This window comes from Ceratotherium simum, chromosome 32 (genome assembly GCF_057802395.1).
Source record: "Ceratotherium simum simum isolate JZ-2026a chromosome 32, ASM5780239v1, whole genome shotgun sequence".
Taxonomy (NCBI): domain Eukaryota; kingdom Metazoa; phylum Chordata; class Mammalia; order Perissodactyla; family Rhinocerotidae; genus Ceratotherium; species Ceratotherium simum.
The window spans coordinates 25,779,632-25,792,995 of NC_141931.1; the positions used below are offsets into that span (position 1 = coordinate 25,779,632).

At 40.4% G+C, this 13,364-nt stretch overlaps 1 protein-coding gene across 2 annotated transcripts in view; it reads left to right on the plus strand.

Moving 5' to 3' along the window:
• Positions 1-107: 107 nt before the first annotated feature.
• The window catches only part of KIN (Kin17 DNA and RNA binding protein), a 32,424-nt gene continuing 19,167 nt past the window's right edge, over positions 108-13,364 (plus strand). The window contains exons 1-7 of one of the 2 annotated variants that reach the window (XM_087420845.1): positions 213-277; positions 689-854; positions 4,195-4,289; positions 8,515-8,558; positions 8,643-8,765; positions 9,560-9,741; positions 12,452-12,500. In XM_087420845.1, coding sequence (XP_087276971.1) covers positions 4,216-4,289; positions 8,515-8,558; positions 8,643-8,765; positions 9,560-9,741; positions 12,452-12,500 — 472 coding nt within the window. In that variant the 5' untranslated portion in view covers positions 213-277; positions 689-854; positions 4,195-4,215. Of the gene's footprint in view, positions 278-688; positions 855-4,194; positions 4,290-8,514; positions 8,559-8,642; positions 8,766-9,559; positions 9,742-12,451; positions 12,501-13,364 lie in introns of both variants that reach the window. The other variant, XM_014783682.2, reaches the window with a different exon arrangement.

Below are 13,364 nucleotides of genomic sequence, written 5' to 3' on the forward strand. Positions count from 1 at the left end.
GCCAGACGGGGGGAAGCCTCGCGAGCGTTGGGGCCCAGCCGTCCGAGGCCCCGCCTCCTTCCGACTCGCGGACGGTATTTGTCCCGCCCACCGCCGCCAGCCCCGTTCCGCTTCCGGTTGGCAGGGCGCTGGGCTCCAGAAAGTTGTTGCTGCGGTGGTCGCGATGGGGAAGTCGGATTTTCTTACCCCTAAGGCCATCGCCAACAGGATCAAGTCCAAGGGGCTTCAGAAGCTGCGCTGGTATTGCCAGATGTGCCAGAAGCAGTGCCGGGACGAGGTAAGTGGGCCCGGCTGGCCCCATGGCGGCGCCCCGTCCTCTCCCAGGAGGGGCCCGCTGATCCAGGCCAAGTCCCTGAGGGGGGGTGAGGGCCAGGGTCCCAGGTCCCCGTCGTGGGGTCTGCACCGGGCGAGTCTTCTGCTCAGCTCAGTAGGGCCATCCTTCCCTGCCGCCCTGGTCCTGGCTGGGAACCAGTGGTCTTTGACACCTCATTCTTCCCCAGTCTACCCCAAAAAGAAATGGAACAAGAAAAGGTTTTGCAGCTCTCTCAGAAGTGATAATACTCAAGCTGTCTTAAAAGGGAGGCGTGAATAATTAAGTGCGGGCTCCGGGGCAGTAACAGTAACAATCATCTCTGACTGGACGTGACTCTGAGAGTTGATTAGGATTCACACCTCTTTTTGGGATCAGATGAAGAAGGAGAACTAAGCTCGTGCACACCCGTCATCTAACAAGCATTTATTGAGCACCTACAGTGTGGCAGGCCCAGAGTATTGTGGTGAAGATGCGGACTTGGGGATCAGACCGTCAGAAGTGTGAAGCCTAGCCGCGCCACTTACTAGCTGTGTGGTCTTGGGCAAGTTACTTACCTTCTCTCTGCTTGTTTACTATTCTGCAAAGTGGGAATAATGACTGTGCCTACTTGTAACTTTGTCGTGAGTTTTAAATGAGTGAATTATGTGTAAAGTGACTCAGGGGGTCTTTGGGCAGATCTTGAGAAGCTTTGTATGCTGTGCTATGGAGTTTACACTTTTTCCCATTTTTAAGGTGGATGGTGAAGCACCTTGAGTAATTGAGAGCAGGCTAGTGATGGGATCGTATTTTTCCCTGGAGATTGAGTTGGGTGGGGGCAGAAGAACGCTGGGCAACCGGAATACTCTAATCCAGTGTGTCTGCAAGTGAGGGATGAGATGTTTTAGGTGGGACTCACATTGAATAACATTGGTACACTTATTCTCTTTCATTTGTCTTTAGTTCTTTCTAGATGAAATTCTCACGCAGAAAACTAGAGACTAGTACAATGAACATCCATGTATCCACTACCCAGGATTTTATCCAATCCCCACTACTTAACATTTTAAGGATTTTGCTGTATTTACTTTTTTCTGAATTATTTTATTTATTTATTTATTTTTTATAAATTTGCTCATTTCCCTTGTTATTTTCTTTTTTTTTTAATATTTTATTTATTTATTTATTTTCCCCCTAAAGCCCCAGTAGATAGTTGTATGTCATAGCTGCACATCCTTATAGTTGCTGTATGTGGGATGCGGCCTCAGCATGGCTGGAGAAGCAGTGCGTCGGTGTGCGCCCGGGATCCGAACCCCGGGCCGCCAGCAGCGGAGCGCGTGCACTTAACTGCTAAGCCACGGGGCGGCCCTTTCTGAATTATTTTAAAGTAAATTTCAAACATCAGGATATTTCACTTCTAAATACTTAAATATGCTTCCCTAAAATATCAGGGTGTTTTTCTACATAGCCACAATATATGTCATCAGACATTACAAAATTAATAAAAAATCCTTTATATCATCTGATAGACACGCCATATTCATATGTCCTCAGTTGTTCCCCCAAATGCTCTTTAAAGCAGTTTTTTAAAAACAGGATCCAGTCAAAAGCTATGAATTGGATTTGGTTATTAGGACTTTTTAAAAAATAGACTTTATTTATTTACAGCAGTTTTAGGTTCACAGCAAAAATGAGCAGAAGGTACAGAGATTTCCCATACAGACCCTGCCCCCATAGATGTGTACAGCCTCCCCCACCATCAACATCCTGCAGCAAAGTGGGACATTTGTTACAGTCAATGAAGCTACATTGACACCTCCTTATCACCAAAGTCCATAGCTGACATTAGGGTTCACTCTTGGTGTTGTACATTCTATGAGTTTAGACAAATGTATAATGATGCGTATCCACCATTATTGTATCATACAGAGTGGTTTCCCTGTCCTAAAAATCTCTGTGCTCCAGGTTATTAGGACTTTTAATTCTCTCTAAATTATTGGAATAGAACCTACCTCCCCCACCCTCTGCCCCCCTCCCCCTATTTTTTTTCTTGACATTGACTTGGAGGGATGAGGCCAGTCAGTTATCCTGGAGCATTCCCACTTTCTGGATATGTTGAATTGTTTCCTTGTGATTCTCTTTTGCCCTCTTTCTCTAACTCTTGTAGTTTCTATAAACTGGAACTTAGATCTAAAGGCTTGATTAGATTCAGGTTAAATATTTTGGGGAAGAATGCTTCATAGGTGATCCAGTGTATTTCATATTGCATCACATAAGGAAGCCCCTAATGTCTAGTAGTGCTAAGATGATTAAGTAAAGATAACAACCTGTAAAGTAACATTAGAAAGTAGTATTTTCCCTCTTGCAAGAGCAGGAAACTAGTGGGGTAGTACTTTGGAATCATGCCCCTATATCTAATTTCCCATCAACATTTTGCCTATGTGTTTAGCATCCTTTCCTGAGTCACTTATTTCATTAGGAGTTGCAAAGTGGTTACTTTTCTAATTCTTTTGACATTTATTATTGGCGGCCATTCATTTGTAAAAATGAGCTTTTTCTCATCAACTGGGGCTACGGGTTACCCTCAAATGTTATCCCAAAATACGATTCCTGTGGGAAAGGGAAGATAAATGCTTAATTCTTTCCTTTAACTACCAGCTTTCAGAGCAAGGCACTTGTGGTTGCGGCCTGTTTGCCCTCAGATGTATTCATGGCCCTTCCCTACCCAGGAGGGCATCCTGGGGGAAGAGAAGTTGACCCCTATAAATTCTTTCCCCTGTCTTCTATGTCTCAGTATTGGAAGACTGAGGGAGAGAGGAAGGTCAGATCCAGGGTATTCTCCTCCTGCTCATCCACTCCTTTGGATTTCTAGAATTTAATAACATTATTTTGTTTCATTTTATTGACTTATTTTTAATTTATGGAAAATGGGACTGGTTTTTCACTTAGGACACTGGTACCAAGTTTCTTTTTAATATAAGTGTAAGTAAGAGTAATGCACAGGTAGTATACAGATGAGGCGAAAAGAATGTAAGTGGTCTGTGGATGATTAAACATTAGGAAACAAAGCAAGATCCAGTGCTGAAATCTGGACGGTGGCAGTGGGATTGAGCAGAGGGACTGGATAAGGGTTATTAAGAAGGCTGGGTAGACTTAGTGCTGAGGGCAGTGTGGAGGTGCGGAAGAAGGCTTCGAGGATGCTGTCCTCCGCCCTGGCTTGAGTGATTGCATTTGTGATAATGCTGTTCACTGAGGTGGGGAATACAGGAGGAGGGACACATTTTTCATTTCTATTACCAGTGAAGAATCAGGTTGAAATGTTAAGTAGAACAAATACAAGGTCAAAACTTGTATGTTTTTCACAATCATCCGAAGAAGAAGATACAGATTTAGTATGTTTAACCTAAGGTTTATGTAATGTGCAACAATGTATTTTGGATAATGCACTCAAGTAGGGGAAAGTGAGTGAAAAATAGTTTCCTTAATGGAAGTTCACTAATGACCCATTTTACTTCATTATATTCCTCGAAGCACCTGCATAACACTCTGTGTGAAGTAGGGGCTCAATAAGAATTTGTTAAATTGACCAAAAAAATGAAATCTCTTTTCTGTTACTGAGCCCAGTAATGTTTCTCACTAATGTTTCCTTTCTAAAGCACTATTTTTCTGTCTCTTTAATCTCTATGTTATTCTTTGATTAGGAGAGTTGCAAATTCAACTTCATAAAAATTTTTTTAAGAACCATAGAGTGCTTACAGCTAGTGATTTGATTATTGTTATTATTTTTTTTTTTTTACAATTTATCATCAAAGAGCAGCTGTTTAGGGTTTGATTAAGTACTTCTATTTAGGACCCATTATGATGACGTAAATCAGAATTTAACTACTGTCTTTACATTTTTGTAGAATGGCTTTAAGTGTCATTGTATGTCCGAATCTCATCAGAGACAACTATTGCTGGCTTCCGAAAATCCTCAGCAGTTTATGGATTATTTTTCAGAGTAAGTAACTCAAAGACATCCTTATCTCATAAGCTTCATTCAGTTGGATGTTTAATAGATACTTAATATTCTCTGTATTGGAGGCTCTGTTTATTCCTTATGTATTAGCGTGACAGCTACGTTATCTTTGTGCTCAGTTTTTGTCTTCCTTTGACAACTTATTATAGTATGAAATTGTTAAAAAAGTGTTTCTCACAGTTAAGTCTTTCCTTCGTTTCACTTCAAACATACGAAACTATCTTTCATTCTAAAACAACCCCAGCTTAGAGCACAGCTCTAGAGTCTGTGAACTCCAGAAGTCTTTGTTGATCTTGAATCCTTCTAATCCAGCTTCTCCACTCATGAGCTGTGTGACGTCTTTACATTTTCCTGTGCTTTAGTCTCCTCATCTGTAAAATGGACTGACAACATACCCTCTTCCTAGGATGTCTGTGCTTCATGGGGTTTACGTGAAGATTGAATGAGTTAGTACCTTTAAAGTGTTTAGAAAAGTGCCCAGTGCTTGATTAGTATTATTGTTAATTTTATTATTACTGTGTAGTCTTGCTTCTGTCCGTCTCTTTCTTTCTTTCCAAAGTTCTAGGCCTTTTGGTCTTAGGACTCCTTTACCATTATTGAAAATGATTGAAGACCCCAAAGAGCTTTTGTTTATGTGGGTTATATCTATTGATACTCGTAAATTAGAGATTAAAACTGAGAAATTTTTTAAAAATTTATTTATTCATTTAAAATAACATAATAACCCTATTACATGTTAAAATAAATAACATTTTTTAATGAAAAATAACCATCTTTTCCAAAACAAAAAAATAAGAGTGGCATTGCCTTACCTCTTTGCAAATCTCTTCAATGTCTGACTTAATCGAAGACAGTTGGATTCTCTCTTCTGCTTCTGTGTTCATTCTGTTTTGAAGCGTTGTTTTGGTTGAAGCACGTAGAGAAAGCCTGCCTTTACATAGATGTGTAGTGGGAAGGGTGGGAGTATTTTTATAGCCTTTTCACATAATTTTTGATATTTAATACTACATCAAAACACCATGGCATAGTAGTTTCTTAAAAATTAGTTGCAGTGTGGAATCCAAAACCATATCAGCCAACTTTCTGTACTCTATTACATTAAAACCCACTCGATCTTTCACTTTAAATGGATCTTGTACATGTGCATGATTTTGTAACATCATCCGTTGATCATTTGGAGAATATTGGTTCACTGAGGTACGCAGATATTCCGAATGGTGACACGTTTTATTATACAATATCATAAAATCATATTCATTAATGTCAACATCAAGGTTGTCAGAAACATCTTTAAGTATTGGGAAGTATGTCAAAGTTACGGTGGTGGATACTAGTTTACCAAAATTCAAATTTTGCTTAAAAGCTCAAATTTTAGCATTGGCAACCAATACTATCAGTTGTTTTCCTTGACATGACAGGCTCACTTTGTTTATTTTTGAGAAAATATCTACTGAATACTTAATTTGGAATAACCATTGTCTATATGTCTGTCATTCTTTCATGTAAAAATGGTGTTCCATGAAAAAGACAGTTCAGCTCACAGCTCTAACAATTGCACATATGTTTTTGCTCAAGGCAACCGTTGTACGGCAGCAGAAGTGGTTTGTTCATAATCCTTGTTCCATCACACAGGATATTAGAAAGACATGTACTCGAAGGTTGAGATTTAATACGACTAATAATACTGACTGCTTCATCAAGGACATGCTAGGTGAAACTAGCATGGTTTTCACTGCTAGTGCATGGCGGTGAAGAGCACACTGACTGCTAGTGCAGTTTGGCATCACTGCCCACTGCCTTGACCTGGCTAGGATGCTGGCAGGTTTACCCTCCATTGCTTTCGTGCTGTCAAGTCAAGTAACACAGTGAAAAAGGCAGAAATCATTCATCTGTGAACCACCTGACACCAGGCGGTTCAGGCATACCAGAGGGGTACCTATGCCATTCTTTGGGAAATATCCATTCTGGCAAGAGCCATCCACTCTCAGTGCTCCCCTTCCACCTCCCATTCACGCCTCTGTCCACTGTGGCCTGGCTTCTACCCTGTCAGTCTCCGGAAGAGTGACTGTGCCTTTTTCCATCTTCCTCTTCCTGGATCTCTCTAGCAGGTAATGCTCTTAAGTCTCAATGGAAACACCTCTCTGTTTTACGTTCTTTCCTGGTTTTCCTACAATCTCTCCCTCTGTGCTTACTTTCTTCATTACTCCTCTTCCTCCCCCAGCTCCTCAAATGTAGGAAAGTTCTTCTGGCTGCCACTTGGCTTCTCACCCCACTCTACACAGTCCCCACGAATTACATTATTCTTCTAACTGTTGCCTTTTTGTTTGGATGAACATAAACTCCTAAATCTTGCTGTTCATTCCTAACATCTGTCTTGAGTTGTAGATTTTTTTTTTTCTGGGCAATTCTAATCTATATTTCTTTCTTTTTTTTTTTATAATTTTATTTATTTATTTTTCCCCCAAAGCCCCGGTAGATAGTTGTACGTCATAGTTGCACATCCTTCTAGTTGCTGTATGTGGGACGCAGCCTCAGCACGGCGGGAGAAGCTGTGCGTTGGTGAGCGCCCGGGATCCGAACCTGGGCCGCCAGCAGCGGAACGCACGCACTTAACCGCTAAGCCACAGGGCCGGCCCTAATCTATATTTCTGAAGGCTATCTCCAGTCAGCATTTTAAAGCTGAACTCAGTATTTTCTCCACCACCTGCTTGTTTGGCTGTGCTGACTAATAACTACTTGCCCAGACTGCTAAGCGGGATACCTCAGAGTCCTCTGGGAGTTCACTCTTTTTTTTTTTTTTTAATAATTTTATTTATTTATTTTTTCCCCCAAAGCCCCGGTAGATAGTTGTATGTCATAGCTGCACATCCTTCTAGTTGCTGTATGTGGGGCGCGGCCTCAGCATGGCCGGAGAAGCGGTGCGTCAGTGCGCGACTGGGATCCGAACCTGGGCCGCCAGCAGCGGAGCGCGCGTACTTAACTGCTAAGCCACGGGGCCGGCCCTGGGAGTTCACTCTTGTTGATTCTCTTATTCAGTGTCCTTTAAACTTAGGTCCTTTCCATGCTCACGGCCCTCGTAATAGTTGTCAGCGTCTCTCACCTGAGTTAATTCAGTGACTCCCTCGCTGGCCTCCCAGCCTGCAGCTTCTGCTCTTCTCTGCGTACGTGCCTGTGGTTCACAAACCACTGCCTGCATCAGCACCACCTTGAAAACAGAACGACAGATTCTGATTCAGCAGCTCTGAGATGGGGGTGGAGACCTTGCATTTCTATCAAGTTCCCAGGTGGTGTCGATGCTGCTGGTCTGGGGACCGCACTTTGAGAATTACTGTTATTTACTCTCCACCAGGATTATCTTTCTAAATCACACATTTTCACAAGTTAACTCCTAAATAACTTAATTTGTGCTTTTCCATTGTCTGCATAAAACACAACCTTTTTAGAATGACATTTAAAGTACTTTAAAACTTAGCCCTAACATTATTTTTCAGCTACATCTTCCTCTCATTATTCTCTTCTGCCCCCGCTGTCACCCTCATTTTTATCTGCCCTCAACTTTAGCCAAATTAGATTATCATTTCTCAAACATGTGATGCTTTCATGTCTCTGTGCCAGCTGGTCACGGCCTTCTCTTCCTCCTCAACTGTAAAATCCTATTTATACTTCACCCCCCATATTAAAGATCACCTCTGAGCATCTCTTGTTACAGATTTCTTACATCTCTTTTTCACTTTGAGTTCTGTTCCGATTGATTCTGCTCCATTGTAACCTTGGTCAGGATTTATGTTTTATTCACCTCTGTTTATCTAGCATTTAACACAGTGTCCTCAGTTCAGAGGGACGCATTAAGTGCCAATTTCACGTGGAATAAGCGCAGTTTGTTATCATCGATAGAACGGGGTTATTATTGCCACCATCAGTAGCACCAAGAGACTTCATGAAGGACCCTCTCCAAAGATGTGTAGTCACTTTTGCTCTGGCTGCTTTGCCAAAACAAAAAGTTTCAACTCCATACTGACTTTTAACTTCAATTCTTGAAAGCTATAATCTTTTGGGATTCTTTCCTTGTTCAGTTTTAAAGGTTCCTAATAGATATTCACATAGATGTTTCATAGATCGTTTGGGCATTCAAACTATATGATTTCAGGAAGATGATGCTCTGTATTTGTAGACCTCACCTGAAGGCCTCTCTTCCTTTCTTCATTAGGGAATTCCGAAATGACTTCCTGGAACTTCTCAGGAGGCGCTTTGGTAAGCATATTAAGTGCTGTGCACATGATGACTTCATAACCTTATAATCCGTCCAGGATTCACGGTGTCCTATCTTGTTCCTAGGCACTAAGAGAGTTCACAACAACATCGTCTATAACGAGTATATCAGCCACCGAGAGCACATCCACATGAACGCCACTCAGTGGGAGACTCTGACTGATTTTACCAAGTGGCTGGGCAGGGAAGGTAAGAAGACGACGTTATTTGCATAGTTGTCATGTGGCTCCGTTGCAGGGAGAGAGAATTGTCATATTTTCTGTGGATCATTAGGGCAATTAAAACCTGCTGGAGAGGAGCACCGTCTTCCAGGATTGATTTTGTGTCTTGCAGTTGAATAGGAATGTCTGGAATAGTACTTCTGACAGTGCAAAGATGTATCACTGAAGCGTCCTCTCATTTAGGTTAAGGATTATTACAGTCCTTTTCCATTCCCCCCCTCCATACTCATTTCACTTGAGGAAACTTTTGTTATCCCCTCTTCAGGTGATTTTTTAAATTTAATGCTTTTTTTCATTTTTAATACGATGAAAAGTTTGGGAGAGGAAAAGAGAAAGAAATTTTGTGTCAATGTATTACTTATTCAGTGTGTTACTTTATTCCATTTTAGGGGAATAATTTCTACTTAGTTAAGTTAGCAGGGTATCGTGGACTCGGTGGATGTTAAATACTTAGACACAGTTGAATAATTACCAAGCAAGATAATGCTTCTTTCATATATTGCCCTTGTTTAAATATGTTGCCTCAACCTAGCTAGTTAAAAATCAGAATAATACTTTTTTCTGTTTAAGGAGATAAGATATTCCACTTAAAATATCCAAATTTCACTAACTGTAAATATGGAAAATTCATGTGATGTTTGAATTTGAGTTTGAATGAATGTGTTTGAATGAATGAGTAAATAATGCAGAGATAGAACACGTTTATATTTACTTTTGGCTTTGATTGTTTACAAATTTATGGTGTCTGTTATTTTTTTTCAGGCTTGTGCAAAGTAGATGAGACACCAAAAGGCTGGTATATTCAGTATATAGATAGGGACCCAGAAACTATCCGCCGGCAACTGGAACTAGAGAAAAAGAAGAAGCAGGACCTTGATGATGAAGAAAAAACTGCCAAATTTATTCAAGAACAAGTGAGAAGAGGTCTGGAAGGGAAAGAACAGGTGGGCCACAGCATCATCCAGAGAGGCGATAGAAAAAGGTCTACAGAAGCAAAAGCGCTTGCGTTTTAGACACTGGATTGAGTTTTGTAGGTGTTCTTCCTCAATGAAGAGGAGAAAGAGCATGGCCGAGTGTAGAAGCCTAGGTTTTGGAGTTGAGGCAAACCCAGGGCAATTCCTGACTTACTGACTTGACCATCTTGTATAATTCTCTAATCTTCTGAATTTCAGTTCCCTTATCTCTAAATAGAGGCGATATCTAACGGGGAAGACATAAACAGATCATTTCAACTGACTGTAATTAATGCAGCGCTGGAGGTAAACGCAGCGTGTGGGAACACAGAGCCAGCACTTGCTCCAGCCTGGGGAGGACGTAGAATATTCTCAAGTGGGTACAACCCCTGGACTGAGGAGTCTTGAAGAATTCATGGGGGAGGGAGGGCATGGTGAAGGGGTGGTTCAGGTGTTAGAATAACTAGATCAGTCATTTATTTCAACAAATGTTTATGGGGTGCTTCCTGTGTGCCAGGCACTGGGGATACAGCAGTGGACAAAGGATAAAAAGTCCCTGCCTTTGTGGAGCTTACATACTGAAAGTTGTGTGTGAGCAGGAAAATACAACCTAGTGTGTATGTGAAACTGCTAGCCATTCAGTATTTTTAGGAACTTTTTATTGTGGTATAACGTACATGTAATAAAGTGTATGATGTGCATTAATCTTGAGGTTACAGCTCAATGAACTTTCACGTATGTATGTCTTTAGATAGATAGATGTATGTGTCTTTAGATAGATAGATACATAGATAGATAGGTAGATGGATAGATAGATAGATAGACCAAGCATAGATAGCGTGTGTAGCCACCACCCAGATCAAGATATAGAACATTTCCAGTATCCTAGAAGCTTCCCTCAAGCCCATTCCCAATTAATACCCCCTGTCCCCCGAGAAGGAACCACTGTTCTGATGCATCACTATTGATTATTGGTTAGTTTAGTCTGTTCTTGTACTTAGTAGAAATGGAATCATACAGTATGCTCTCTTTGTGTCTGGCTTCTTTAGCTCAAACATAATGTCTTATGTTTAGTTCATCTATGTTCTTTCTTATCGGTGTTTCATTTTTTTAAATTGATGTACAGTATTCCATTTTATGAATATAACACTATTTTTCCATTCTCCTGTTGAGAAACATGTGGCTTGTTTTCAGTTGTGGGCTATTATGGATACAGCTGTTCTGATCATTATTGTACACATCTCAAATAAGCTGTTTAGTAGACTGATGCAGGAAGTAGCAGGCAGTAAGAATTAAGACATCAGTAAGGATCACTTTATGAATCAACTTTTATGCCATGTTAATTGAACTTCTTGATAAGTGAGTGAGTGTGTAAATGTTCTGGTATTACTTACTTTACTGTGTGTATATTCACACAATCTTTTAGGAGTTTTCTACATTAAATTAAAATAGGAACAGTGGTTAAACTGCTGTAATTATAAAATTTAAGATTGAAAGCTTTTTATTCTTGAAATTCTTTCACTTTTTTAAAATTTAAAGCTTTGGGGCCGGCCCTGTGGCTTGGTGGTTAAGTGCGCGCGCTGCGATGCTAGCAGCCCGGGTTCGGATCCCGGGTGCGCATTGAGGCACCACTTCTCTGTCCATCCTGGGGCCGAGTCCCACATACAGCAACTAGAAGGGTGTGCAGCTATGACATACAACTATCTACTGGGGCTTTGGGGGCAAAAGATAAAATAAATAAAATTAAAATTTAAAGCTTTGTTTTCAATAGAGGAAAAATTATAAATTTCCTATTGTGAAAATTAAGAAGGATCACATCTCATGTAGAGGAAAGTAGTTTACTGTTTGGAATAACATTGTTGTTTTGTAACATTTTAGCTTAATACTGCTAAAACCTTCAAGTTGATTTGTACTTTTCAGGTGTAAATAGTATCTTCATCCTAAAAGGCAGGGGAAATTCTGCTGATCAGCACTTCCTCATTCTGCACTTAAATATATCAATTTTTTAAAAGTAAGATCATATTCTTTTGCCTTCCTTTGTGAAATCTTATATGGGCATTACATAAGAAAAGAATATTTTAGCTAGATCTCAAGAACATCTTTTTATTGGTAGAAACAATTAACATTTATCAAACACTTACTATGGCAGGCATATGCTGAGTGTTACCTTTATATTATCATATATAACCTTTATAACAACTCTAAATATGTACATTATCCCTGTTTTAAAGATAAAATAATTGCGACTTCAGGGAGATGGTGAGATTGACCAAGACGACAAAGCTAATAGGTTGCAGAGGTGGATTTTATATGCAGTTTTATTTGAGTTAGACTTGATCATTACACTAAATTATCCCGCAATATAGAAAGGTTTTGCTTTTTAAAGTAATCCTCTAGCTAAGATTCCTAAAGTTTATGCTTTATGTTGTTGTTTCCTGCTTAAATTGTAATAGAAATAAAAATGTAGCTAAACTTCTGCAGTTTGATACAGAAAAGCTACTTTTTTCCACTTCAGGATAATTTTCCATTGGAGAATATTTGCAGTACATATAAGTTCTTAATTAGGATCTTACCCATTTTAGAATTGTATCTTAGAGCTGCCTTGCAACATAGGTAGCAAGTCATAATTTTGGACTGTTGAATATTGATAATAAATTGGTTGTGAACCAAGCTTCCAAACTCTTTTTTTTTTTTTTTTTAGGAAGCCCCTGTTTTTACAGAATTAAGCAGAGAAAATGATGAAGAAAAAGGTAGTTTTACTTTTCTTTCTCCTTTTTTTTAATATGGGTGCTTTTGTATTGGCTCTGCCAAGAACTAGCAGCTGTTTGGGAGCAAGACATGTAATCTGTTGGGGTTGCATTGTTCTCATTGGTAAAATGAAAGGTAATAATGAAGAATTGGATGGGATGCCTTCAGCCACAAGGAACAAGACTGACTAAAATTAGCTTAAAGGATAAGGAAATATCTTGCCACACCAACAGTCCCAGAGGTAAGGTAGTTCTGGATGCTGTACTCTCAGCGGCTGGGCACGAGCTGGCTGCTGGCACTTCCAGCCATCATATGCAGGCCCCGCATTGTCCAGAGGATGACAGAGAGCATCTCTCTCTTCTGGAATCCCCTTTGAGCAAGGAAACTTTCCCTAGAAGACACTTCTGCACCAACAGACTCCCTTTCGAATATCATTGGCTGGACTGTATCAACCTCAAAACAATGTGTCAACCTCAAAAACAATCACTGGAAAGGGAATGGGACTCTTTTGAGTGATTTAGACCAAAAGATCCTTACTAATCCCCCCAAGAGGCCCACCTAATCCCATCACCGTGTGCATTAGGTTTTCAACCTATGAATTTTGGGAGGACACAAACATGGAGACATAGCATCCTCCAAGACGTGTGTGAGAGGTATGGGCACCTAAACAAAATTGGATTCCTATTAGCAAGGGGAGGGGGGGCAGTGGAGTGGGGACACAGCCAAGGCTGCCCACTACAGCTTGATCCCCAGCTCTGTAAGCTTCACTTCAGTACATTCTACAGAAATTTATCATCTCTGGGTAGGAGCATCCCAGCTCTCACTTATTCAAGATGTCTGTGAATTTCTATGTGGATACATCGTGG